At 39.4% G+C, this 26203-nt stretch overlaps 1 protein-coding gene across 2 annotated transcripts in view; it reads right to left on the bottom strand.

The window, feature by feature from the left end:
- Nucleotides 1–26203, bottom strand: part of LOC144499717 (cullin-5) — a 76352-nt gene that overhangs the window by 5503 nt on the left and 44646 nt on the right. For both annotated transcript variants that reach the window (XM_078222052.1, XM_078222053.1), the window contains exons 9-18: nt 23916–24046; nt 20825–20932; nt 20237–20301; nt 16408–16540; nt 14708–14839; nt 10715–10838; nt 10271–10446; nt 8150–8311; nt 4971–5089; nt 2971–3094 (exon numbers count right to left, since the gene is read on the bottom strand). In XM_078222052.1, the coding sequence (XP_078078178.1) occupies nt 2971–3094; nt 4971–5089; nt 8150–8311; nt 10271–10446; nt 10715–10838; nt 14708–14839; nt 16408–16540; nt 20237–20301; nt 20825–20932; nt 23916–24046 (1274 nt within the window). The remainder of the gene's footprint in view (nt 1–2970; nt 3095–4970; nt 5090–8149; nt 8312–10270; nt 10447–10714; nt 10839–14707; nt 14840–16407; nt 16541–20236; nt 20302–20824; nt 20933–23915; nt 24047–26203) is intronic.

The following is a 26203-nucleotide window of genomic DNA, read 5'->3' as shown; positions in this document are numbered from 1 at the left end:
TGAAGCTAGTGTCATAAATGATTTGAATTGCTTGGAACATGCCAAGTACAAGAACTAGTAACAGTCTAAGGTGGTTGTCCCAAGTAAGATTTCATACAAGTAACTTACTTTGGAATTGTAGAATTTTTTACAATATAAAACGAACAAAAACAGGAAAGTTGTAATATGTGGGAAAAGGCACAAGATAAAACATTTCTATTTTCATGTATCCTTTATGTTTCCCTTTTCAGTAAACCTGGATTTATGTTGGATCATCAGTTGGAGACAGGAAACTTCCTGGAGTGGAAGATCCGATGGATGAACAAGCACATGCTGCTCTTTCAATACCTCCCAGCCAGATTAAGAAAAGGTACCTAGTTCTTGGCCATGTTATGACAAAGGGGAAATTTACTCTGTGGACGAATATATTTTGTATTTTTTCCCTTCTTTCAGACTTAACATTCTTTGACTAAGGGCAAATATGTAAATAGCTAGCCCATGCTGAGGTCACTTGCAGTGCCATTACTCCAGAACAACTTTTTCGTGGTTCATGCATCCCTGCTTAACCTTGCCCGCACATGCTGATGACACAAAACTCTGTCTCTGCTCAGTAACGTCCCAAAATATCCATGGGTCAGATACTCACCAATATGGAATAGAACATGTACAAATCTATATCCTTTCACCATCTGGTTAAGCATTGGGAGACCAAAATGTTGTGTTGTCCAAAAGGGAAATATTTCAATAGAGGGAGAGAGAAAAATTTCCTCTTTTCATTTTTTGCATTCCTCACTGAAGGCTTTGATCCCCCACCCACACCCCAAGACCATGGTTCCATATGGAATATGTCGCTTTTGTCATTCTTGATATGTGAGCTCTGATAAGAGAATAGTGCTAAATTATTCAATCACCAGAAACATCACAGCCATCTCACTCAACTAATTTAAATGGTCACAAAACGCATAACGTGTGCACCCAAATTTCCAATTTGTGCTGCTATTGGACAAGGCTCCCTACTGGGAATGCAAAGGCAAAAAAATTGGATTTCAACATACAAATGTTAACTACTAATAAAGTTAATCGCAACAAATGTTAAAGAGTTCAGTGTTCATACTCATTAAAATGTACAGAGCTAAAAAAAAAAGGGCTTAGGAGAGCTAGGAGGGGGCATGAGAAGTCCTTGGCGGGTCGGATCAAGGAAAACCCCCAAGGCTTTTTACTCTTATGTGAGAAATAAAAGAATGACCAGGGTGAGGTTAGGGCCGGTCAAGGATAGTAGTGGGAACTTGTGCATGGAGTCAGAAGAAATAGGAGAGGCGATGAATGAATACTTTTCTTCAGTGTTCACCAAGGAGAGGAGCCATGTTTTTGAGGATGAGAGTGAGATTAAGACTGATAGGCTGGAGGAGGTAGATGTTCTGAGGGAAGATGTATTAGCAATTTTGAAAAACCTGAGGATCGATAAGTCCCCTGGGCCAGATGGGATATATCCTAGGATTCTTTGGTAGGCAAGAGATGAGATTGCAGAGCCTTTGGCTTTGATCTTTGGGTCCTCACTGTCCACGGGGGTAGTGCCAGAGGACTGGAGAGTAGTGAATGTTGTTCCTCTGTTCAAGAAAGGAAATAGGAATGACCCTGGTAATTATAGGCCGGTTAGTCTTACTTCGGTGGTCGGTAAGTTAATGGAAAAGGTCCTGGGGGATAGGATTTATGACCATTTGGAAAGATGCAGCTTAATCTGGGATAGTCAACACGGATTTGTGAAGGGGAAGTCTTGCCTCACAAATTTGATTGAATTCTTTGAGGAGGTAACTAAGTGTGTAGATGAAAGTAGAGCAGTTGATGTCGTATACATATAAGGCGTTTGATAAGGTTCCCCATGGTCGGCTCATGAAGAAAGTAAGGAGGTGTGGGATAGAGGGAAATTTGGCCGATTGGATAAGTAACTGGCTATCTCATAGAAGACAGAGGGTGGTGGTGGATGGAAAATTTTCAGACTGGAGACCTGTTACCAGCGGTGTACCACAGGGATCAGTGTTGGGTCCTCTGCTATTTGTGATTTTTATCAATGACTTGGAGGAGGGGGCTGAAGGGTGGGTGAGTAAATTTGCTGATGACACCAAGATTGGTGGAGTAGTGGATGAGGTGGAGGACTGTTGTAGGATGCAAAGAGACATTGATAGGATGCAGAGCTGGACCGAAAAATGGCAGATGGAGTTTAACCCTGATAAGTGCGAGGTGATTCATTTTGGTAGGACAAATTTGAATGCGGATTACAGGGTCAACGGCAGGGTTCTGAGGAATGTGAAGGAACAGAGATATCTTAGGGTTCATATCCACAGATCTCTGAAGATTGCCACTCAAGTGGATAGAGCCGTGAAGAAGGCCTATAGTGTGTTAACGTTTATTAACAGGGGGTTTGAGTTTAAGAGCCGTGGGGTAATGCTGCAACTGTACAGGACCTTGGTGAGACCACATTTGGAATATTGTGTGCAGTTCTGGTCACCTCACTATAAGGAGGATGTGGAAGCATTGGAGAGAGTGCAGAGGAGATTTACCAGGATGCTACCTGGTTTGGAATAGGTCTTATGAAGAAAGGTTGAGGGAGCTAGGGCTTTTCTCTTTAGAGCGGAGGAGGATGAGAGGCGACTTAATAGAGGTTTATAAGATGATGAGGGGGATAGATAGAGTGGACGTTCAGAGACTATTTCCTCGGGTGGATGTAGCTGTTACTCGGGGGCATAACTATAAGGTTCATGGTGGGAGATATAGGAGGGATGTCCGAGGTAGGTTCTTTACTCAGAGAGTGGTTGGGGTGTGGAATGGACTGCCTGCTGTGATAGTGGAGTCGGACACTTTAGGAACTTTCAAGCGGTTATTGGATAGGCACATGGAGCACACCAGAATGATAGCTTGATATTGGTTTCAGACAAAGCTCGGCACAACATCGAGGGCCGAAGGGCCTGTACTGTTCCATGTTTTGTTCTTTACCTGTGTGCGTAATATTCTCAGCTGGACTATTCCTTCATTTTCTTCTTCTCTCATTCTTTCTGTGGTTAGTTGTAATCTTCCAATTAAATTAATCTTTCCCCGCTTCTGAACTTTGCTGTTCTTGCTGGAAGAAGGAACACATGTTATTGAATATAACATTTTTTTTTGGTAGGAGAGACGAGGACTTCTGATTTTAAAAAAGTTAGACAAGTAATCTTGGAAAATCAGTAGTATCTAATGAAATTACTTGAATGAAACCTTTACCAAATTTTTATATCGTAAACTATACAATTGTTACCGCCAGAGCTTAATATAAATCCAAAGCCTCAATAAGGGAAGAACACTGGTTTTCTCTCAACTGCAGCCTACTGTGGCAGGTCGTTCCTCTCCACAACCTCCCCCACTCCACCCAACCTAGCTCAATTTAGACAGTACAGAAGACAGCCCAGCAGAAGAAAACTTAAGCATGCTTTGGGGATGAACAAGAAAACTGGTGCTTATTCCAGACCATCCGCTACCCAGCTAGCTGTCATACACCAAGATTCTGATGCATATTGCACTACACCTGAACAGGGCAACTCAAAGTTTATCAACCTACAAAATACAAAGCAGACAACAGTTCAATAGGATTGATCTTTGCATCATGAATGTCTGTCCTAAATTTCCCTTTCCTGAGATGGGACCCTTTCTCCCCATCTATCACTTTTCTCTTTGCAATATTCCAGATTTGCCTAATACTGTATATATAGTTTTGTATATTTCCAGAGTATGGCATTTACATCTTTTCAAGGCTGATAACCCTAAATTTCCCCAGTCTTTCTTAATAACTCAGTTCCCTGAATTAGTTAATCAAATCTCTCAAATTTTCAACATCTTTTGACTTTTCTGTCTCCCTTGTGTCTTGCTGACCATAGGTTGGCAGTGCTTAATGCACAGCGCAACGTACAGTTGCACCGTTACTTCCTCTAACATGATTACTGTTCTAATCATAAAGTCCAACTTCCTGACTGCCATCAAGTGTTGCTCTATGGGGACTGAACAGTTTGAACAAAATCTTTAATTTCCCTTTTCAATGGTCCACTGTCACCATTACATACACAATTTAACCTGCTAAATCCTTATCCACGGCTTCAGATTAAACTCTTTCCCTCATTCCCCCAACCCTAAAAGAAATTGAAAAAGCTTTTTAAACTTGATTAGTTTGTACTAGTGCGAATTTACAGGGTTACAAGTTAAATGTCTGCATTTGCTGTCATTACCCCTCCAAGTTTGACCACAATGTCAGGACTTAGCCCAAACACAGATTATCCAGGAAATTCTGAAGTTGTATTCTGTATTCATTTATTCTCAGGCCAAGCTGTGGATCCCCACTACCCCTGGGCAAGCAATCAGCAAAATCAATTGATCTGGTAAGAGCTTCACATTTTCCACTATCATAAAAAGTTGAGCTTTGTTCAATGATATGTAACTGGGATTTTAAAGACAATGTAAGTACTAACTAGAGTTGAACAACTGAATCTAAAAAAATGTGGGATGATGTTAAATTATTCATTTTAAATCATAATTTTAAAACAAGTTTATTTTCCATATTTCAGTTTCCATCTTCACCCCAATTTTTACTTTGCTCTGGGTTTTGTTAATAAAGTGATTTGATTTTTGGTGCATTTCATTTCCTGGCTAACAGAATTTTTTATGCATGATTGGCTGCTTGGACAATTGGACCTTAGTGCAGCTTGACAGTGGAATAATCAACTGCACATCAAGGAAGTTGAATTTCGTGCCATTCTAGCCAAAGGTTTAACAAATTTACACTCCACTTCTCTCTCTGGGTGCAACAAAAACTACTATTTGAATACCACTCAAATCCAATTCTGAAAGCTGTAAGAGGACAAACGAGAAACAAAATACAATGAAAAAAAATTCAGTTGACTGAAAAATTGAGGTTAGAGAAGATTATAGTCTCATATCTAAAAATAAAAAACAAAAATTTCAATCCTTACATTAAGGAGAAGTCTTGGTTGACTGAGAAAAGAGTGCCTTCTGTGAAATCTTTGGGTGAGCTGACCTGAGGTTCATGGAGTAAAACCTGACGTTTCAATTTTGGAAAAGCTACAAGTGACTTTTGGAACAAAAACAGAAGAATTAAGATTCATGATCTCAATGTCATAATACATTTTTGTACAAAATTAACTCGCAATTGTTTAGCACCTTGTTCTACAAGCAGCAATATAATTAGAGCAGATAAATAAAAAGTATAGTGCAAGATTTCTTTTTAAATAAAGACTTCTAACGATGGGGAGAGTTTGAAGGAGAGTGTTCAAAAGCATAGTGAATTGATGCTTAAAGGCACTGCCACTGAAGAACCAGATGGGGGTGATATAAGGTACACAAGTTAGAAGAAAGCACTGGAACATGGAGTTGGGAAAATGCATGAGTAGCATGAGCAAGGCCGAGGGATTTGTAAGCACAGACTTGGACTTCAGTGTGAAATAAAAACTGAGAATGCTGAAAATAAATAGTAATTCATTCAGCACCTGTGAAGACAGAAGGAAGTCTATATGGTTTTGGGTATATAATTTCTCAATGCCTGTCTTTTCTCTTTACAAATGCTAATCATTCTGTTGCGCATTTCCAACATTTTCTATTTTTATTTCTGATATCCAGCATTTGCAGCCTTTCCTCCTTATTTTACCCTGAATATGTGTTGGGATTGGGAAGCCGATGAAAAACAGACTTAATGGGGAGGAAGGTTTATTACGTAATAACATGCAAGCTTAGTTTTGTACGAGTTCATAGAATCATAGAATCCTTACAGTGCAGGAGGTCGTCATTCGGTTCATCAAGGCTTCATCAACAACAATCCCACCAAGGCCCTTTCTCCATAACCCCAAGTATTTACCCTGCTCAGTCCCGACACTCAGGAGCAATTTAGTATGGCAATCAACCAAACCCGCAGACCTTTGGAGTGCTGGAGGAAACTGGAGCACCCGGAGGAAACCCATACAGACACGGGGAGAATGTGCAAATTCCACACAATCACCCAAGGCCGAAATTGAACCCAGGTCCCTGGCACTGTCAGGCATCAGTGCTAACCACTGTGCCACCATACCAGATGATCCACGCTTAGGGGGTCATCAGGGAAGCAGTCAGGAGATTTAGCAAACAGCCAGGGAAGATGATCAAATGGGGGATTAAGGTGCAAAGTTTCAGGATGGTTTTGGTTAGCTGGAACGCAGAAAAAAATTCTGGATCATCCACCACTATGTAAACAACCAGACAACAGTGTGTCAACCATGATGTCAAAGAACCCAGTAGTGAGGTAACTCTTGCGTCACCAGCGCATACCTACATGCTTACAAATGCTGTAATTGGAGGACAGCTTTTAAACTAGCCAGGGAGCAAACCCAAACACAAAAGAAAAATAATAGATATCTGAAATACAAACAGAAAATGCTGGAAATATTCAGCAAGTCAGGCAGCATCTGTGGAAAGGAATACAATTAACATTTCAGGTCAAATGACCTTTTATCAGGAAGTTAAAAAATATAGACATGCTCACATGCTATTGAAGTAGATAGCCCTTTAATAATAATAGGTACAGCTAGGGAGGAGGATAAATCAAACAGAATTGTATTTGTTGCCCGAAATGTCACTGGCTTCCTTCCCACCCACTTCAACCAACTGATGCCAAAACCTTTATCAATTTCTTTGTCTCCTTCAAACTACAATGCTCTCATGGCAAGCTTCCCACCCTTCACACATTTAGCAAATCAAAAACTATGAAGACAACAAGCCTGTTATGTGGCATTTTATCAAATGTCCTTTGGAAGTCCATGTATGTAACAAATCAACTGCAAAACCCTCATCAAACCACTTTAATGCCTCTTCAAAAAATTCAAGCAAATTATTTAACAAGATGTATCCTCAACAAATCTGTGCTGACTTTCCTTAATTAATCCACATTTATTCAAATGACTTAATAATTTGGGACAAAGTTCTTTCCAAAAGCTTTCCCAGCACAAGAGAGTAAACTGATGGACCTGCAGTTTCTGGGCTTAACTATCACCTTTTTTTTTTGAACATGGACGTAACATTTTCAATTTTCCAGTCCTCTGGCACCTGGAGGATTGATAATGATTGCCAATACCTCAGTTATTTCCACCCTTATTTCCCTCAGTACATTGGATGCATCTCACCCTGTCCTGGTGACTTACCGACTTTTAAGTTTAATCAGGCTTTCTAATGCCTCTTCATTAACCTTTAGCCCATCCAGACTATCATCTGCCTCTACTTTCACTACGACTTACTCATTTAGTACCTCGGCAATACCTCCATGCTTCCTTGACTAGATCACCTTCTAGTTCCCCCCTCTCTCTCTATTTGTTCGCCTATAGAAGACTTTTGGATTCCCTTTTATGTCAGCTGCCAGTCTCTTCTCATACTCTTATTTGTTTTTTCATTTCCCTTCTGAACCTTCTATATTCAACCTGGTTCTCAATTCTATTATTCACTTGACATGTCACTTGCACCCTTTTTGTGCTTCACCTTGCTCCCTATCTTTTTCATCATACAAGGAGCTCTGAATTTGGTAGCCCAATGTTTCCTCTCACCTGAGTGTGAACACCTTAACCTTTTACAGAACTATCGCCTCTTCAAATGCAGCCCTGTATTCCGTTAGTTCCAGCTGCCAATCTGTGATCCCAAATTATTTGGGCTACATCCATTCTAATCCCAGTAAGGTTGACCATTGGCCCTCCTCAATTAATTATTCTCCTAGCTCTGCAATCTCTGCCTGCTCTGAAGTTCCAACTCTCCATTCCTCGGACTAAGTCTTCAGCACTGTAACCACACACACACTCACTTTCCATTTTCTGTAATTCTGATGGCTTTCATTTCAACGACCTGGATCTCTCTCTTTGGAATTTCCACCCTAAAACACATCTTACTATCTTTCAAAATACGTCTTTAAAGCGCACCTCCTAAGTATCTGGTCACCCTTTCTTCATTAGCTTAGTGTTTATTTTTCTCATATTTTGTGAAGCATTTGGAACATTTTTCTATTATAAAAGGCCCTATGTGTAAAAGCAAGTTACTGTTATATCATGCTTCAACAAGTAGGTCACCTACCCACATTGATATTTGAAAAAGATAACAAGAGAAATGTTAACGTATGACTTACCCATAATGTCCTCCTAAGTTCCGCATCTGGAAGTTCAGTTGCTAATTTTAGATTTTCGAAACTAATCTTTTCTCTCGGTCTTTGGTTCCAGGCAAACAGTACTGCCAACTGAAATGTGGTAACCTCTAAATCATACTGGCCAACCTCATTTTTGAAAGTTATCTGTTTGGAGGGAGAAAATTGTTGCGTTATTGTATATCTACAACAATGACTGTACATTGTAGTTTTTTTGTTTATTATTCACTGCAAGTTGATAAATCAAATGAAACTGAGGTATTTTTTTAAGCAGAAGGAAACTTCCAAGAGCTGTGTAGAAGTCTCAGTTTGGCTTCCAGCTGTCTTTCAAATATTTTTAAATGTTTAATAGATCACTTACAGAAATGTATTACATAGAGTCAACACTCACCTTGATCCTGGCTGGGCCATTTCAACACTAATCATTGCCACTTCAGTGCCAGCAATTAAACCAATAGATCAGATTATTCACTAAATGTTGAATGATGGAGGCCCATTGGAATTCTACGTGGAGAGGTTTATTTTGCCATTTATCCCTATTTTCCATTCCCAATTGCAACAGAAGCTGCTTAGATACAATTTCATCAATTCCAGGTGCCCTGCAGTACCTCACAAAAATTGTCATTTCTCATACCAATTAAACAGCAAATTTTGGCAGGCTCTTATATCATTGGAGGCTTGGAGCATCATAACTCAGTATAATCCTGTCAACAAAGATTCACACCTGCACTTTTCAGCAGGAGCTACTGATCAGTAATTTAACATTCCAGCACTGCCATTAGATCAAAATGCAAGAGAGAGATACAATTTAAAAATCTACAATACAGACACAATTCATCTCACTTTGATGCAGTTCATCTGTAATCATTAATATGCTTTAAGAAACATAACATTGCTGTCAATTAAAAACAAGTAGAAATTAGGATATATTTTCATGGGAAAGTGTTTTACACAGGAAGAATTCTCACAACACCACGTTAAAGTCCAACAGGTTTATTTGGTAGCACAAGCCACTAGCTTTCGGAGCGCTGCTCCTTCATCAGGTAAGTGGGAGTTCTGTTCACAAGCAGGGCATATAAAGACACAAACTCAATTTACAAAATAATGGTTGGAATGCGAGTCTTTACAGGTAATCAAGTCTTAAAGGTACAGACAATGTGCGTGGAGAGAGGGTTAAGCACAGGTTAAAGAGATGTGTATTGTCTCCAGCCAGGACAGTTAGTGAGATTTTGCAAGCTCAGTCAAGTTGTGGAGGTTACAGATAGTGTGACATGAACCCAAGATCCCGGTTCAGGCCGTCCTCATGTGTGCGGAACTTGGCCATCAGTCTCTTCTCAGCGACTCTGCGTTGTCGTGTGTCGTGAAGGCCGTCTTGGAGAACACTTACCCGAAGATCAGAGGCTGAATGTCTGTGACCGCTGAAGTGTTCCCGAACAGGAAGAGAATACTCTTGCCTGGTGATTGTCGAGCGGTGTTCATTCATCTGTTGTCGTAGCATACACATACACATGTCTTGTCCTGGCTGGAGACAATACACATCTCTTTAACCTGTGCTTAACCTTCTCTCCACTCACATTGTCTGTACCTTTAAGACTTGATTACCTGTAAAGACTCGCATTCCAACCATTATTTTGTAAATTGAGTTTGTGTCATTATATGCCCTGTTTGTGAACAGAACTCCCACTTACCTGATGAAGGAGCAGCGCTCCGAAAGCTAGTGGCTTGTGCTACCAAATAAACCTGCTGGACTTTAACCTGGTGTTGTGAGACTTCTTACTGTGATTACCCCAGTCCAACGCCAGCATCTCCATATCAAAGTGTTTTACTACATGGCTTAAAACCTTTGTAAGCATTAGAATAATTAAAAAATAAGATTCATCCAGGATCTGGCCAAATGTGAGCTAATAATTCTTCTTTTTAAAGCGGTTTATAAACTGGTTTTCTGGTTTAATTTATTCCCAGGAAACAAATTAATACCATTGTTGGCTGACTTCATTTTTAAAAATATGGGGGGCAAGTTTAGCAACAAACCCAACCAAACGTTACCTGAAACAGTCGCAAAGTCTTATGGTTAAATATCAAGACCAAAAGTGTTCTGCTACTTACAATTCCATTAGACATGAGATGATGCCAATGCAACTTTCTACCACTGTGGTTTTTTTTGTAGAATTCCTCCACCTCAGGGATAAGATCTTCTAGTTCAGTTGGTAGAGAAACAAATACTTTCTCTGAACTTCGTGACCAGGCACCAGCATTTAAAATCTTGATATTCACAGAGTCCGCTAAATAGTATTAATAGTTATAACAAAATTAGTTGGATAGCATTTCTTCCAAGATATTTTTCTTGTACTATATTAGACTTACTATTCCTAGAAATAACATTTCTTTTCTAGGAACAACATTTTTGATTATATTTAATCTACACAGGCATAACTGCAATCTTTAAGCAAGTTAAGCATTCAAATAATATAGCATTTTATTTTCATGTTAAATCAGTAATCATTACTGACAATTTTTTTAAAAATCCTCCCAAAGAAAAACAAAATATACCTGGTAAGGCCAATTTATTGTTTTTGTGCATTTCTTTGAAAACCTGGTTCAGGTCTTCAGACACTTTAATATCTTGGAACATTCTGGCCAACTTGTTCACGTAGTCAGCAGGCATGCCTACTTCCTAAACAAAGATTTTTTTTTTTAGGTTCTATTTTATAAAAATATACAACACTAATAGCATGAAAAATAGATATGTACACTTGGCTAATCAAAATAAATGTGGCAACTTATTAAGTCAGTTTCAAAATATGTAAATCCGAAAGCATGACATTATGTATAAAACACAACCCCAATTCTGGAGATTTTCTGGTGGAGCAAAAGGACATTTCAGTCAAAGCTTCATAGCAACGCCAAAGGAGATAAGGAGGAAGTTCAACACTTCAGCACAAATAAAGGATTCAATTTGTGCAGTGTACAAATATAGATTCTTACAAAAATGTGTCATGATTTATTTACAGAACCCGTATGGGAATCCCATTGAACTCTACTAAATGCTTTACATCGTATTAAATTAAAAATGCAATTATAAAAAAATTAAGATTGGTGACACCACAAGCTCATCAGACTTTAAAGCACACTTGCCACAGTGGTAAGCTACAAGTCATGAAACCCCACAGCTGAGCAGTGCTACCACACAAATGGGACTGCAGGTTGTTCTTCTACCGCACCTTTAAGCAGTGGACATAGAAAAACAATTATTTTTGTGGGGTTTTGGGGGAGGGCAGGAATGCAAACATAAAATAGAACTCTATTTTTAAAAGACAAGTAAAAAGTTACGAGAAAAGTTTCCATAGCCTAAACACAATCTAGGTGCATAACAAAAGATCTACACTGCATACCTCAACATCTAATCTAGTCAAAGCCCAATATTGAGAGTTACTTAGTCCACTGAAATTCATCCTCAACAGTACCCAAGCTATCCTATTACAGCCTTCAGGTGCATGAATGTTCCTATTCTTTAGTCTTTATCCTGTCCAGTGGAGTATTCCAAACAGTTGTTCCTTTTAACTTCAGCTCTCAATTTACTTTTCATTCTCGTCCTATCATCCTGGCTCAAATTATTTAGGTTTGTCCTTTCTATATGCAGATTTCATGTTTTTGCAGTTTCAATGAGGTACTCCATTCATAGTCACATTTATTGGATCTTTGAGCTACTTTAATCTTGTAGAATAACTCATGCTCCTCACACTTGGGATTTATTTGCATTGTTTTGCAGTTTCCTTTAATGTTCGTACAGTGTGTCAACTTTGCTCAGTTGCTAACACTCTCACCTGAGTCAATTTGTGATGAGCTTACACAACATTGAACATATAGATGTAGATCAACCCTTCCATCCCCTACTGAAGGAATCTTGCATTACAGAGAGTATGTATTTTGCATGATACGTTAACTCCAAAATTAGCTATCTATTCTGGAATGCACATGGGACATTGGTATCCTGCCCAACCCTCCTTCCCTCAACCCTAAGCTCCTATTAACTGATCATTGTTATTTGTGCAACAACACTTCGTGCAAAACGGCTTCTTTCGCATAATTGCAGTGAGTGCATTTTAACTAACTCATTACATTTGAAGCAGCTTGGGACATTTGAGAGTCACAATATAATTTATTTCTGTAGACTGAGAACTCGGATTGAATATAGTACTCTTAAAAGTGCAGTACATTTTAAAGCATTACATCAGGAGACTTGTATTCTTTGTTTCATGAAGAAATTTAAAATTTTCAACATTCCCAGATGTTCACATTTTCCTGTCAGTTCAATCCAATTCTTCATATATTCATGATGCATTTTTTTTCTCAAAAGCTTTACATGCTAAATACTTTAGATACATCCGTTAAATTTAAAGTTCCCATTTGCTCAATTGCAGTTTATCTTAATCCTTGTGCTGTGTCATCCATCTCCACTGCTCTTCAGGAAATATGACAAGTTTACATTTAGTTCCAGGATTGTAGATTAGAAACTAGGTTCTGACAATAATCACTGATGTCTGTCAGTTGACATTTCATAAGTAGTTTCAATTTAATACGGTAATCACATTCTACTTTGGATTATTGAGACTTTGTTTAATTAGGAATCCCAATTAGGAATTTTGTCAAAGTACATCATATGGTTTCATATTTATATTCCTTGAAATGTTTTTGAAAAATAATTTGAGCATTGCAAATAAATTATTCTTCTAAATCGATGTTGAGGTTTTAATTTCACAGCTAGTTACAAATGAGGAAGATCATTTGGTCCATCCATGCAAAAAGAGTTTAAAATCCTAGCATTGCCATGCCAAATTTTTCTAAAGTGATTCTAAGATTTCATCGCCATTTCTCTCCCAGCGAGTTCGTTCGATGCATTAATTGCACTGTGTCTGAAATGATATTCATCTCAAAGTTTACTTGCTTGAATCTATATCCTTGTTCTACTCTCAATTTAGTTGAAAGCAACTTCTAGATTCACCTTTCCTTTTCATTTACATTTTAGATGCATCTTTCAAAGGTTGAAAGGTTTCTGCAATCTTCTCTCCTAACTCAGACCTTTGGCACAATAGATCAAGCATTGTAGCTCTTGGCATTGTCTCCACTGATTTGATATTGGTCTGTCTTATGTCTTTGCAAGAGGTATAGAATAGCCATAACACATGTTACAACGGTAGTTTGTTAAACAGTAATGCCCAAATCTTCACATATGAAATCCAGACTTGAATGAACGTCCTTTCTGGATAACAGATGAAATTGAATGTGTATTAAGACTGAATCTTAATGTCAGAAGTGGGTTAAGTTTAAAAGCAACCCCACAGGTTTGGGTGTGGAAGGCATCTTGTCAACTAGGAAGGATTAGGACTTGAGCCAAAATAAGTACTATTCCTCCTTTTTGTTTTGCACTCCCTTTTCTTCACCCCTAACCCCACCCCTAAAACATACATACACACATGCTTCAGTTAATTGTCAGTTACGGCTTGGGCAGCTTACTCATGACCAGCTTTGGGTGTTACATAGATAATTTAACTCAAAGGCTCACTGGACAATGGGAACATTATACAGCAAGGTTAGGATCAGATTTGCTGAGGTCGTAATAGACAACCTATAACCTCAGGCAAAACATACATCCCAAACCTTGGCAGTAAAGTTCAATGGCAATCAATTACAAGATTTAATTGGCAATTGCAAAAGAAAATGGTTACGCAGCTCTACTTTGGCTCATTTCATTTAAAAAGAGCTTGCTTTTCATACAGCTTTCACAAGCTTAACGTATCCAAAACATTCCTTGATAAGAGATAAATGTTGACCAGAAAACTAGGAGAAATCCCTCCTCCTCTTCAAATAGTCTCATTGGAACTTTTATGCCCACCATAAGCCAGCAGAAAGGGCCTCAGTTTAATGTCTTATCTGAAAGGCAGACACTCTGACTTCCACAGTACTGCAATGAAATATCAGCCTAGCTTACGTGCTGAAATCTCTGGAGTGAGGCTTGATCCCAAATGTTATGATTTAGTGCAACAACATTCAAGAAGCTTGACATCATCCAGGACAAAGCAGCCCACTTGATTGATACCCCTTCCACAAATATTCACTCTCCACCACTGTCAAACAGTGGCAGCAGTGCGTACTATCTACAAGATGCACTGCAGGAACTCACCAAGACTCCTTAGGCAGCATCTTCCAAATCCACGACCACTGCCATCTAGAAGGGCAAGAGCAGCAGATACCTGGGAACACAACAACTTGGAAGACTCTCTCCAAGCCACTCACCATCCTGACTTGGAAAGATATATCACCGTTCCTTCACTATCACTGGGTCAAAATCCTGGAACTCCCTTCCTAACAGCACTGTGGGTGTACCTACAACAGTTCAAGAAGGTAGTGCACCATCTCAAGGGCAACTAGGGATGGGTACTAAATGCTGGCCTTGCCAGCATTCCCATGAATGAATAAAAATAATTATATTCTGCATTGGCGGGAAGAGGAAACATTAGAAAATAGGTTTTTAAATTTACTTACTCTAAGCCATTCCACCATATTTTCTTCTATTTCGCTGTCGGCTGATATGTCCAGGATTAAACGCCGTGTCAGATGAGCTTTATGATATCGCATGAAGACATCTTTGTTTTGCACGTACTTCAGTACAAGTAGCTGTTAAAAATAATGCACGAAAATTCAAGCATTTTTGAAGACGACTGCTGCTACTACTTTTCCAGTCAGTTTTTCCTTTCCTACATGGAAATACAGTTGTTTGAATCTTGCTCTGACTATGGAGCAGAGTGGGAACCAAAACTAAGTTTAACCCACTCCTGACAATAGTGTTAAAAGGTAAACTTATTCAAGATTGATGCTGAAGGAAACATCCGTGCCTAAGTATCTAAACATCAGTTAAAAATCGACTTGGACAAAAATAATAAATATGCCAGAGGAAATCATATGAAAAGTAATCAATATTGTTAATTTGTTACTGCAAAACAACAGTATGCTGAAATAGTTCCCAATGTTAACATTGGGATAACACTTTTCATGTGGTTACTTTCAATTCATCAACAGTATTATTTCCTTCCTAACAGCACTGTGGGTGCACCTACACCATATAGACTACAGCTGTTTGAGATAGTGGCTCACTAGCACTTTCTCAGCAGCAAGTAGGGATGGGCAACAAATGCTGGCCATGCCAGCAACACCCACATGCTGTGACTGAACAAAACTGCACAGCTGGAAGAACTGTTGCAAGCATAAATAGTTGAAAACTACATAGGTTTCCTCTGAAATGTAAAGAATTGTGCAGAGACAAACTTACATGTCCCTATGCAGAAGCATTCCAGATTGAAAGAAAATCAAAAATCTAATGCACATCGAATTAATACTTAGAAGGGGAAAACATTTTTTTGTGATAGGTACAGGGAGTGGGACTAACTGGATAGCTTTTTCAGAGCTGGCAAAGGCAGAATGAGCAGAATGGCCTCCTTCTGTGCTGCATAATTATGATTCTCGTTTATTTAACTGGAGCATAACTTGGTTCCGTCGACATGGATCTGCACAGCCATGGGCTCAGATTCACACTGATATGTATAGGACTGCAAGAAATAGCTTAAAAAACACAAGTTTTTCCTGTTTCACTTGTTTACACTTTGATTTAAACAGGAGTTTTAAAACACAAACTTTAAAATAGATATCAAATGTTTATTAAAAGCCAAATGAAATGTGCTCTTCAAAAGAGACCTAGCATTTTGGAAATTTAAGCTGAAAAATCAAGGTATGCTACAGCAAAGGACATATATTGCAATCCTATTAGATTAAACTGAAGATTGGATTGTTTTGGTTCATAAAAATCAATTAAAAGTATCAAGAATATAACCAATGTACACTGGGAAACCATTAAATTGTCCAAACCTTGCCAAAATATTTTGTGATGCTCACTCATCATCTTCAAAGAAACGGAGCATGAAAAAATACTTTCACATTTCATTTCAGCAGAGCAATTTGTTTTGCTGTGAAACACAGGACAAATTAAACTCTGTAACATTAAATATTGGTGATTCTTACTAAAAGCAGGATTTGAATTGTCACCTGGATTTCTGATGATTTGCAGTTTTCAGATTAAATGTTGGGGGGGGGGGGGGGGGGGCGGGGGGAGAACGTGGCAGTGGGTCGAGGGGACAAATTTAGACCATTGGATAGAGGTGCAAACCTATTAGCATCAGAAATATACGTACCACTTCTTTTAGCTTTGCTTCAATTTCTTCTGAAGTAAGTTTCTTACTAAGTGGTGTTTTTCTTAGTAACATGTCACAGTAATTTGCAAGTAGTTCTGGGCACTTCGATTCAGGCTGAGTTTTCAATCCAACTCTAAATTGAAAGATCAGTATGAAATATTTAAAAAGTAATTTTCAAATAACATTCTTAATTCACCATTAGAAATATTGTAGTGGAGTTAGATTTTATTTTTCACTAAACAGTGTCAGGATTATATCCTGTGGTTAACAGCTCAATGCACATAATTTTAGAAGACTTGCTAAGTTTGTCTATTTTGCCTGTCATCCGCACACCATTTCCTAGCTGACGGTGGAGGTCCCCATGTTGAACAAGTCATTGGGGCCACACAAGCATAACCCATGATGACCTGTGTTTTATTATTACTCTTCCTGATAGGAAAATAATTATACAAAAGCAATAATTATACAAAAGCAACAATTATACAAAAGCAACATACTGCGGATGCTGGAAATCTGAAATTAAAATAAAAAAATGCTGGAAATAATCAGCAGGTTCAGCAGCATCTGTGGAGAGAAACAGAGTTAACGGGCAGAATCTTCTGCTCTCACCAGTGGTGAGCTTGGAGGTGGGAGATGCATTTACTTAGGCAGGACGGATGCGTATTGGAATTCTGCCACCTTCCGGATTCTATCAGGCCCACGGTTAACCTTTCTGCTCTGCTGCTCACTGAAGCAGTAGATGGCCAATTAAGAGGCCCACTGCCTGCTACTACTGGAATTAACCCAGTGGCTAACAGGTTTATTGCAATGGAGCATGCATAGCAGCTAAAAATCGAGGGAAAAGGAGGTCCCTTGATCAAAGGCACTCAGTGCCCGATCTATGGACTGGAAATCAGGAATTTGGGGGCTGCTGAGATCCTTGCCGTTGATTCACCCTCCTCGTGACCCCCACATTACTTACCTGTGGCCTGGGTTGCTCCCTGATCCTGTGACACCAGTGCCTGTGCTTCCTGCAACAGCCATGGCCTTCCCAGTGCTGCTGCTGAACACAAGAGCTGCTAGCCCCGACTGGCCAGCAGCTCTCGGTAGGTGAGGCTTCTGCCCCTAGAGTATCAATTCCAGGGTAAAGTTCACCACTGGCCTCACCACTGGATGTTTGGTTGTTGTTCAGCAGATCTTCCCAAAAAAGAGGCAGCATGGGTCTCTCACCAGCACTCCAGCCAGCAGGTGAGACTCCCGATGCCTCAACAAAATTCCACCCAATGTTCCCAGTCGATGATCCTTCATCAGAGCCTCCATCACCCATAAAAGGTCACAGACCTGAAATGTTAATTCTTTTGTGTTTCCACAGATGCTGCTCAACCTAAGTATTTCCAGCATATTTTGTTTTTATTACAGAGCCAATTTGGGTTAGTGAGGCTGGACAAGTGGGATTTTGTGCAGAAAAACGGTTTAGGACAATTCAGACTTTATGCAGGGTGAAAGATGGAATGCCATCAAGGAGGATGTTGGGAGAAATTAAATCTCAGGGCAACCGAATGGTCAACTGCAAAGGTTATCGAATACAAGAAGAGGTAATACACTATGGTGACAGTCACAGAGGATGACCAGGGCAGTCTTGGTGTAGTGAGGAGGGCAAAAGCCAAACTGATGGTTTCAAGCAAGGAATTGATGAAGGGAAAGGCACAGAACACAAATTGTGATGACATGGCCAAAGACCTTAGAGAGGAAAAGTAAATTAGAGATGGGTTATCAATTAGAGATGGCTTAGAAGTTCGGGGGGACAGATGGGTCAAGTATGCATCTTCTTCCAAAAATAACTTTGGAAAGATAGGGATAGTACCCAAGTGAAAAAGAGCCATAAACAATATCAGCCAGCATGGTGACCAGGAAGGGTAATTAAGCAGTTACAGATTGATAAGGGCATTGAGGGAGAAAGAGATGGGTTTCTTGGAAAAGAGGTTCAGTGAGAATAGAAAATGATCATACTTCTGAAACCAAAGTACTTGATCTACTTCTCTTTCGTTGTAAATTATCCTGCATCTTTAACTCAGCCCAAGGATATGCAGCACAGATACAGACTTTGCACTGAATGTTAATGATGCTGAAAGCTGGTCAAGAGATAGCAGAGATTATTAAACGTGACTTGGAATGTTTCTCTCTTCTCAACCATAGCCCACTACAGACTTTGCTCACTGCAACTTTGTTGATGAACTAGGCAGACTGCAGTTTAAAACAATGCTGAAACCTTGCTCCATAGCTCTGAACACTATTACTGTAATATTCAGCATCACTTGTTTGCTTACTGCAGAATACTTTAAAAAGTCGACATTTTGTAAAAGGTCTCCACAGTCAAAGCACTGTTCAGTGTAACAAATCCTTAGCCAAAGTTCTCAGACTTCTTAACTATCTGGAGTAATAAAAATTGGCCTTAGCCACTGGGTTAGGGTGGAATGCCCTCTTTTGATTGTTCTGTAGTGACTCCTGCAGAAAATTCCTGCCAGAATCAGTCTTGGCTAGATGTCCTCCAGGATCAAGTGTTTTGGTTTCGTTCTTATCTATCCAGTCACAGACAGAGAACCACCTGCAACAATTTCTCTTCTCAATCCCACACCATTACTTCTGAAGTCTCCTTGCCCCACTATCTCTAATTTCTCATTTACACACAGCTCCTCAGGGACATTATCCAAAAACACATCATACCCACTCTGATGACACCTAAATCCATCTCACCACCACCTCATTTGGCCCTCCTCCAGTGCCTGATTTGTCACACCACTTGCCAGGCTAGATCAGTACTAGATTAGCAAAAATTTCTTAAGAACACGGGAACCTGGAGCTGAAGTAGGCAATTGAGTCCCTCAAGCTTGCTCCGGCATTCAATACAATCATGGCTGATTTTATCTCGGCCTCATCTCCACCTTTCTACCCGCTCCGCACAACCCTGAAACCCACTATGAAAAATCTGTTCTCAAATTTGTTCAGTGTTCGGCCGTTTAGCATGTTATATGCCTCAATTAGAACTCCTCTCATTCTTCTAAACTCCAGCGAGTAATGGCTTAAACTGCTCAATCTCGCTTCAGCAGACAAGTCCTTCATCCCTGGAATCAATCTAGTGAACCTTCTCTGAACTGCTTCTCATGCATTTATGTCCTCCTCAGGCAAGGGGAGCAAAATTGTGCGCAGTAGTCCAGGTGTGGTCTCACCACTGCCCTAGATAGTTCCAACAGCACTTCCCGACTTTTATACTCTGTTCCATTAGTAATGCCAAAATTCCATTTGCCTTCCTTATTTCCCACTCCAGTTCTACATCCCTCAAAGATCTCTGCACCCCCTTCAATTCTGACCTCTTGCACATTACCAATTTTGAAATCCCTCTACCTTTGGCAGTCATGCCTGTTCCCATAAGCTCCAGAATTCCTTCCATAAACCTTTCCAACTCTCTGCTCTCCTCCTTTAAAACAGCATGTAAAACCTACCACTTTGGTCAAGCCTTTGGTCACCTGTCACAATATCATGTGTTTTGGTGTTAGATTTTGTTTGATAACAGTCCTTGGGATATTTATAAAGTTAAAGGCACTACAAGTAGTTATTGCCCGAGCTCACTTATGAAGTATGATCACAAATTAATATCTTCAGGATATGACGGATTAAGGAAATAATTGGGAGAGAGAAACACTAATCTTTGGGCATGTTGGTCCAAGAGGAGCGACTTGAAACTGAACAAAGATATTTTCCAATTTTTTCCACTGTTCTACCAATAAAATATTTAACAATCTTTGTAACTCATAAAATTGTTAATTAGCAATAGCATTCTAAAAGATCTCACCCTTTTTGCTTCAATGGCAGTTCAAGTTTAAATATGGTAGCATCATTCACAACTGCTTTATATGCCTGTTTGGAAGACATTTTTTTTCAATGAGAAATTAAGAAACTAAATACAGTAAGTTTCAATAGTTTCGATACAATAAGCTAATAAATGCAATCTAGATTTAAAGAAAACAAACTGTTTTAAAGGTTATGAAGGTTTCAACTATATCAACCATGTTTCAACTATTCAACTTCGTTTGATTAAACACCAAGGGCAGGATTTACCGAGCAACCGCGGGAGGTGGCCCTGCATTGGCTGGTGGCAGAATCTTCTGGTCCCACCGTTGTCAACAGGGTTTCCCATTGAATGCACCTCTTACTGACAGGAAATCCAAGGTGAGGTCCACCGTCAGCGGGACCAGAAGATCCCACCGGCTTGAATGGCCAGTAAGCTTGGACCCAAAGTTCTATATTAATGAGGGGTTTTTCCAGTTTGCAAGCTGAATGCAATTATTTTTATTAAAAAAAGCTGATGCCAGTGTTTGCAAGTATTCTGACTTGAAAATTTTCCTAATCCTCATTAACGTTAAAGCAAAAATCCACTTACTTTATCTCTAGCAGTGAGAAAGCGAGGGTCATCCTGAAATGCTTCTTTCACCAATTTACTAAATCGATTAAACAACGTAAGCAATTGCTCTACATATTTTTCAGAATCCTGCAACAAAGAAATACAATTATTGGCTTTATGTTAAAAAAGTATGTAAACTAACACAAGTGTCCTATTTTAACACTAGCATACGGTGCTATGGACCCATCCTGTTGATAAATTGCCAATCTGGATAAGATTATCTGAAACACCAAGTGAAATGGAAGTTATTTTCTTGACAAGCTAAGAATGACTGTTCTTCAATGACAAAACAGAGACCACAAGATAAACAGACACACAAATAGTAACCAAAAGAGAAAATGCTGGAAAATCTCAGCAGGTCCAGCAGCATCTGTAAGGAGAAGAGCTGATGTTGCGAGTCCAGATGACCCTTTGTCAAAAGCTTTTGACAAAGGATCATCTGGACACGAAACGTCAGCTCTTCTCTCTCCTTACAGATGCTGCCGGACTTGCTGAGATTTTTAGCATTTTCCCTTTTGGTTTCAGATTCCAGCATCCGCAGTAATTTGCTTTTACCCAAATAATTAAGGCAGACGGCCTGGAAAAAACATGAAAGGAGGATCAAAAGCTAAACAACATCTCAATTGCTAACTTCACTTGCGATGTATATAACTGAAATTTATCTGTCATACAGTCTTTCAAGAGTTAAATTTATATAGTCATGAAAAATTGAATTATGGATAGTTTTAACCCTTGAAGCTTTGCAATTTATCAATGGTGAGATTTTTTAACCTTTAAATCACAAAATCGAAAGACTCAGACACAATCTCACCAACTCTCTGAACTGCCACTAATACACCTAGTTTCCGTAACCTCATTTATATGAAAAGTTCATGGCTGATTTCTTTAAATGATTGTGGCTGAATAGGTTTCTCAATATGTTTCACAAGTTTCATAAGTAAAAGCTGGTGATTCAGTTTCCTATCTAGATCTTAACTATGCTGAACGCCTGATGGACTAGATACAATGGCATGTTTAGCAAATCCAGAGAAAATCAAAGGCAGCAGCAAATCACCTTAGACTACTCTTATGCACCTTCCAGTGGTCATCATTTAATTAAGAGTGAGCTGAGAATAAGCTTACTTGTCAGGAATTAATGCAATGCATGGGAAAATCAAAGAAAATTTAGGAAAAATAAAATTTCATATAAATCAGTTTCTTCCAAAACACTATGGGCGGCATCTTGGCACAGTAACTAGCACTCTGCTCTCAGCGCCAGGGACCCAGGTTCAATTCCAGCCTTGGTGACTGTCTGTGTGGAGTTTGCACATTCTCCCTGCGTCTGCATGGGATTCCTCCGGGTGCGCTGGTTTCCTCCCATAATCCAAAGATGTGCAGGTAGGTTAGGTGGATTGGCCATGCCAAATTTATCCTTAGTGTCAGGGAGATTAGTAGGGTAAATACGTGGGGCTACAGTGATAGGGCCTGGGTGGGATTGTTGTTGGTGCAGGCTCGATGGGCCAAATGACCTCTTTCTGCACTGTAGGGGTTCTATAATTCTATGATGAGTGCAAGTAGTATGAGACAGTGGTGTCGTGGTATTTCCACGGGACTAGCAATCCAGAGACAAATCCCACCATGGCAGATGGTGAAATATGAATTCAATAAAAATCTGGAATTAAAAATCTATCGATGACCACGAGACCATTGTCGGTTGTCGTAAAAAACCCAGCTGATTCACTAATGTCCTTTGGGGAAGGAAATCTGCATGCTTACCTAGTTTGGACTACATGTGATTCCAGACCCACAGCTCTTAAATACCCTCTGAAATGGCCTAGCAAGCCACTCAGGGCAATTAGGGATAGGCAAAAATTGCTGGGTCCAGCCAGCGAAGCCCACATCCCATGAAAGAATTGAAACAAAACTATCTTTAATTCTAGACTTCTATGCAAAATTCCATAAAATCTGTATCTTTTTAAATAGGATTAACTTGAACAACATTTATTACTCCATCTCCTGTTCTTGACTAAAATAGCAGCAATAGCATTTTGGCAGGTCGAATACAGATAGGAAATATACAGTAAATGGCAGAACCCTTAGGAGTATTGATAGGCAAAGGGATCTGGGTGTACAGGTACACAGGTCACTGAAAGTGGCAATGCAGGTGGAGAAGGTAGACAAGAAGGCATACGACATGCTTGCCTTCATCGGCCGGGGTACTGATTTTAAAAATTGGCAAGTCATGTTGACGCTTTATAGAACCTTAGTGAGGCCGCACTTGCAATATAGTGTTCAATTCTGGTCGCCACACTACCAGAACATTGGCTTTGGAGAGGGTACGGAAAAATTTACCAGGGTGTTGTCTGGTATGGAGGGCATTAGCTATGAGGAGAGGTTCGAGAAACTTGGTTTGTTCTCACTGGAGTGACGGAGGTTGAGGGGAGACCTGATAAAAGTCTACAAGATGAGGGGCATGGACAGACTGGATAGTCAGAAGCTTTTTCCCAGGGTGGAAGAGTCAATTACTAGGGGGCATAGGTTTAAGGTGCGAGGGGCAAGTTATAAAAGAGATGTACGAGGCAGATCTTTTACACAGAGTGGTGGGTGCCTGGAACTCCTTGCCGGGGCAGGTAGTGGAAGCGGATACGGTACTGACTTTTAAGGGCGTCTTGACAAGTACATGAATGAGATGGGAATAGAGGGATATGGTCCTCGGAAGCGTAGGGTTTTAGTTAAGTCAGGCAGCATGGTCGGTGCAGGCTTGGAGGGCCGAAGGGCCTGTTCCTGTGCTGTAATTTTCTTTGTTCTTTAATAAATAGAAAACTAAACATGCAAATTAAATTTGAAAGTATCTTCAAATATTTTTTGATTCGACAAAAAAAAGCCCTTCAAGGTTTAAAAATTGCCGAATGGTGAAATAAACAAGTCATTAAACCGTAACTCCATACACCTTATCCTCTCAAAGAACAAAGAATTAATATCAAGAACAGACTTTTAAAATTTCAACTCAATTTTCATCATTTACTTTTTAAGTAACTGATGTTCATTGAAACATCATTTACCCATTTCAGCTCTATATTTAAATACTTACAGTAGTGATAGTTTCTGCAGCTGCCACCATATCTGCTAATCCAGCACTAATAATGTGCTCTTCCAAATCTTTTAACATTGGCTCAATCCCATTTGGAACTTTATCCATCAGTGTAAACATCAAGTGCAGTTCTGCAGAAGGTAATAAATACTTAAATGCTACATACATCATCATTCTAGTTAGCTCTGCAAAACTCTCTTTCCTGCCATTTTATCATCGACTTGCCTTAATGTCCATATTCCACTCATCTCGTTTAAAACCTGTGGTACTTCTAACTTTTCCCAGACCTGGTGAAAGGTCATCAGATCTAAAAAGTCAACATTGTTTTCTCTCCACAGTTGCAGCCTGACCCAAATATTTCCAGCATTTTTGAATTTTATTTCAGATTTCCAGCATATTCTGTTTTTCAATACCACACATTAAGTTGCATAGGTATAGCAAGTTGAAAAAACCTTGTGTTTCATGTGCCAGATAAAGCTAATTTATCCATTGAAACCATGAATTCAAAATCAATAAAGATGAGCAAACATGTATGCATAAAGCTTAGAATACAGACTAATTCAGTTTATTTTTAAACTTTGATTTATGCGCAGAGCGAGAAATATTAATGACTACTACATTTTTAGCAATTAGCTTCATGTTTGTTAACACATTTTAGTTTTAAAGAGGTTGCCAAATTTAAGAATTCAAAACTCAATGACCTTGCATAATTGATGAATCACCATGTAACCTGTCGTCATGCAATTCAAATAAATATTTAAAGTAAAAAGGACAAACTGGTTAAGATTAAATATTTTGCTATACAATAACTTCATGTAAAGATGTCTACTGAATCAGAACTGCTTTAAATTTAGCTTACTTAGAATCAGAACTATGGTAATAATCCAAATTTGGTATTGAATGAATTCAACTGAACATTGCCTTTGAAAATAACACTCAGACATTGTGCTGCATATGCACAAAGGCCAGGTGCATAGTCACAACTGAAAGGATGGACATTTTCTTAAGTAAAGGAATGGTAAGTTTTCTATACTTGTGGCATTTGAGCACTGTTGAACATGGAAGATAAAAGAAAAAAACAAAGAAAATTATAGCATAGGAACAGGCCCTTTGGCTGTCCAAGCCTGCACCGACCATGCTCCCTGGCTGAACTAAACTCTCTACCCTTCCGGGGACCATATCCGTCTATTCCCATCCTATTCATGTATTTGTCAAGACGTCCCTTAAAAGTCACTATCGTATCTGCTCCCACTATCTCCCCCGGCAGCAAGTTCCAGGCACTCACCACCCTCTTGTGTAAAAAATTTGCCTCGTACATCTCCTTTAAACCTTGCCCCTCGCACCTTAAATGTATGCCCCCTGGGAAAAAGCTTCTGACTATCCACTCTGTCCATGCCCCTCATAATCTTGTAGACTTTTATCAGGTCGCCCTTCAATCTCCGTTGTTCCAGTGAGAACAAACCAAGTTTCTCGAACCTCTCCTCATAGCTAATGCCCTCCAAACCAGGCAACATCCTGGTAAATCTTTTCTGTACCCTCTCCAAAGCCTCCACATCCTTCTGGTAGTATGGTGACCAGAATTGAACACTATATTGCAAGTGCGGCCTAACTAAGGTTCTATAAAGCTGCAACATGACTTGCCAATTTTTAAACTCAGTGCCCCGGCTGATGAAGGCAAGCATGCCATATGCCTTCTTGACTACCTTCTCCACCTGCATTGCCACTTTCAGTAAGCTGTGTACCTGTACACCCAGATTCCTCTGCCTATCAATAGTCTTAAGGATTCTGCCATTTATTGTATTTCTCCCCATCTGTATTAGACCTTCCAAAATGCATTACCTGGATATAACTGAATCATTTTTGACTTGGTCAGAATAGGAAGAAAAAAACTATTGTTTGGCAGTCTTAATGAAGACTCTTCATTCATAACTTATTGAACTTCAGATTTGGACAGCTGAATTTCCAGAATGGATCATAACATTTCATTCTAATTTATAAAAACTATCATATTTTAGCAGATTGTGGACTTAATTCTCCTAGAGGATTCTGACTCAAAAATCCAAGGATAAAAGTTAGCAAGCTCTGACCCAAAAAGGTAACTAGTTAGCCAGTTTGAGAAGCAAGTTAAAACACAGTCAATGCAAAAACAAAATGCAAAATAGGCTCAACCAAATTGTGAATCTTTTGTCAAAATATCTGACCACGAAGCAGGCTGCAGTATGGACCATATACAAGCTTTGCATTGGGAACTCCATTTTAAGAACAAAGCAAAGTTGGACTGTGTACGA

The sequence above is a fragment of the Mustelus asterias genome, chromosome 10 (genome assembly GCF_964213995.1).
Source record: "Mustelus asterias chromosome 10, sMusAst1.hap1.1, whole genome shotgun sequence".
Lineage (NCBI taxonomy): Eukaryota > Metazoa > Chordata > Chondrichthyes > Carcharhiniformes > Triakidae > Mustelus > Mustelus asterias.
The sequence above is the reverse complement of the archived record's forward strand: the minus strand, read 5'-3'. Positions and strand labels throughout refer to the sequence as shown.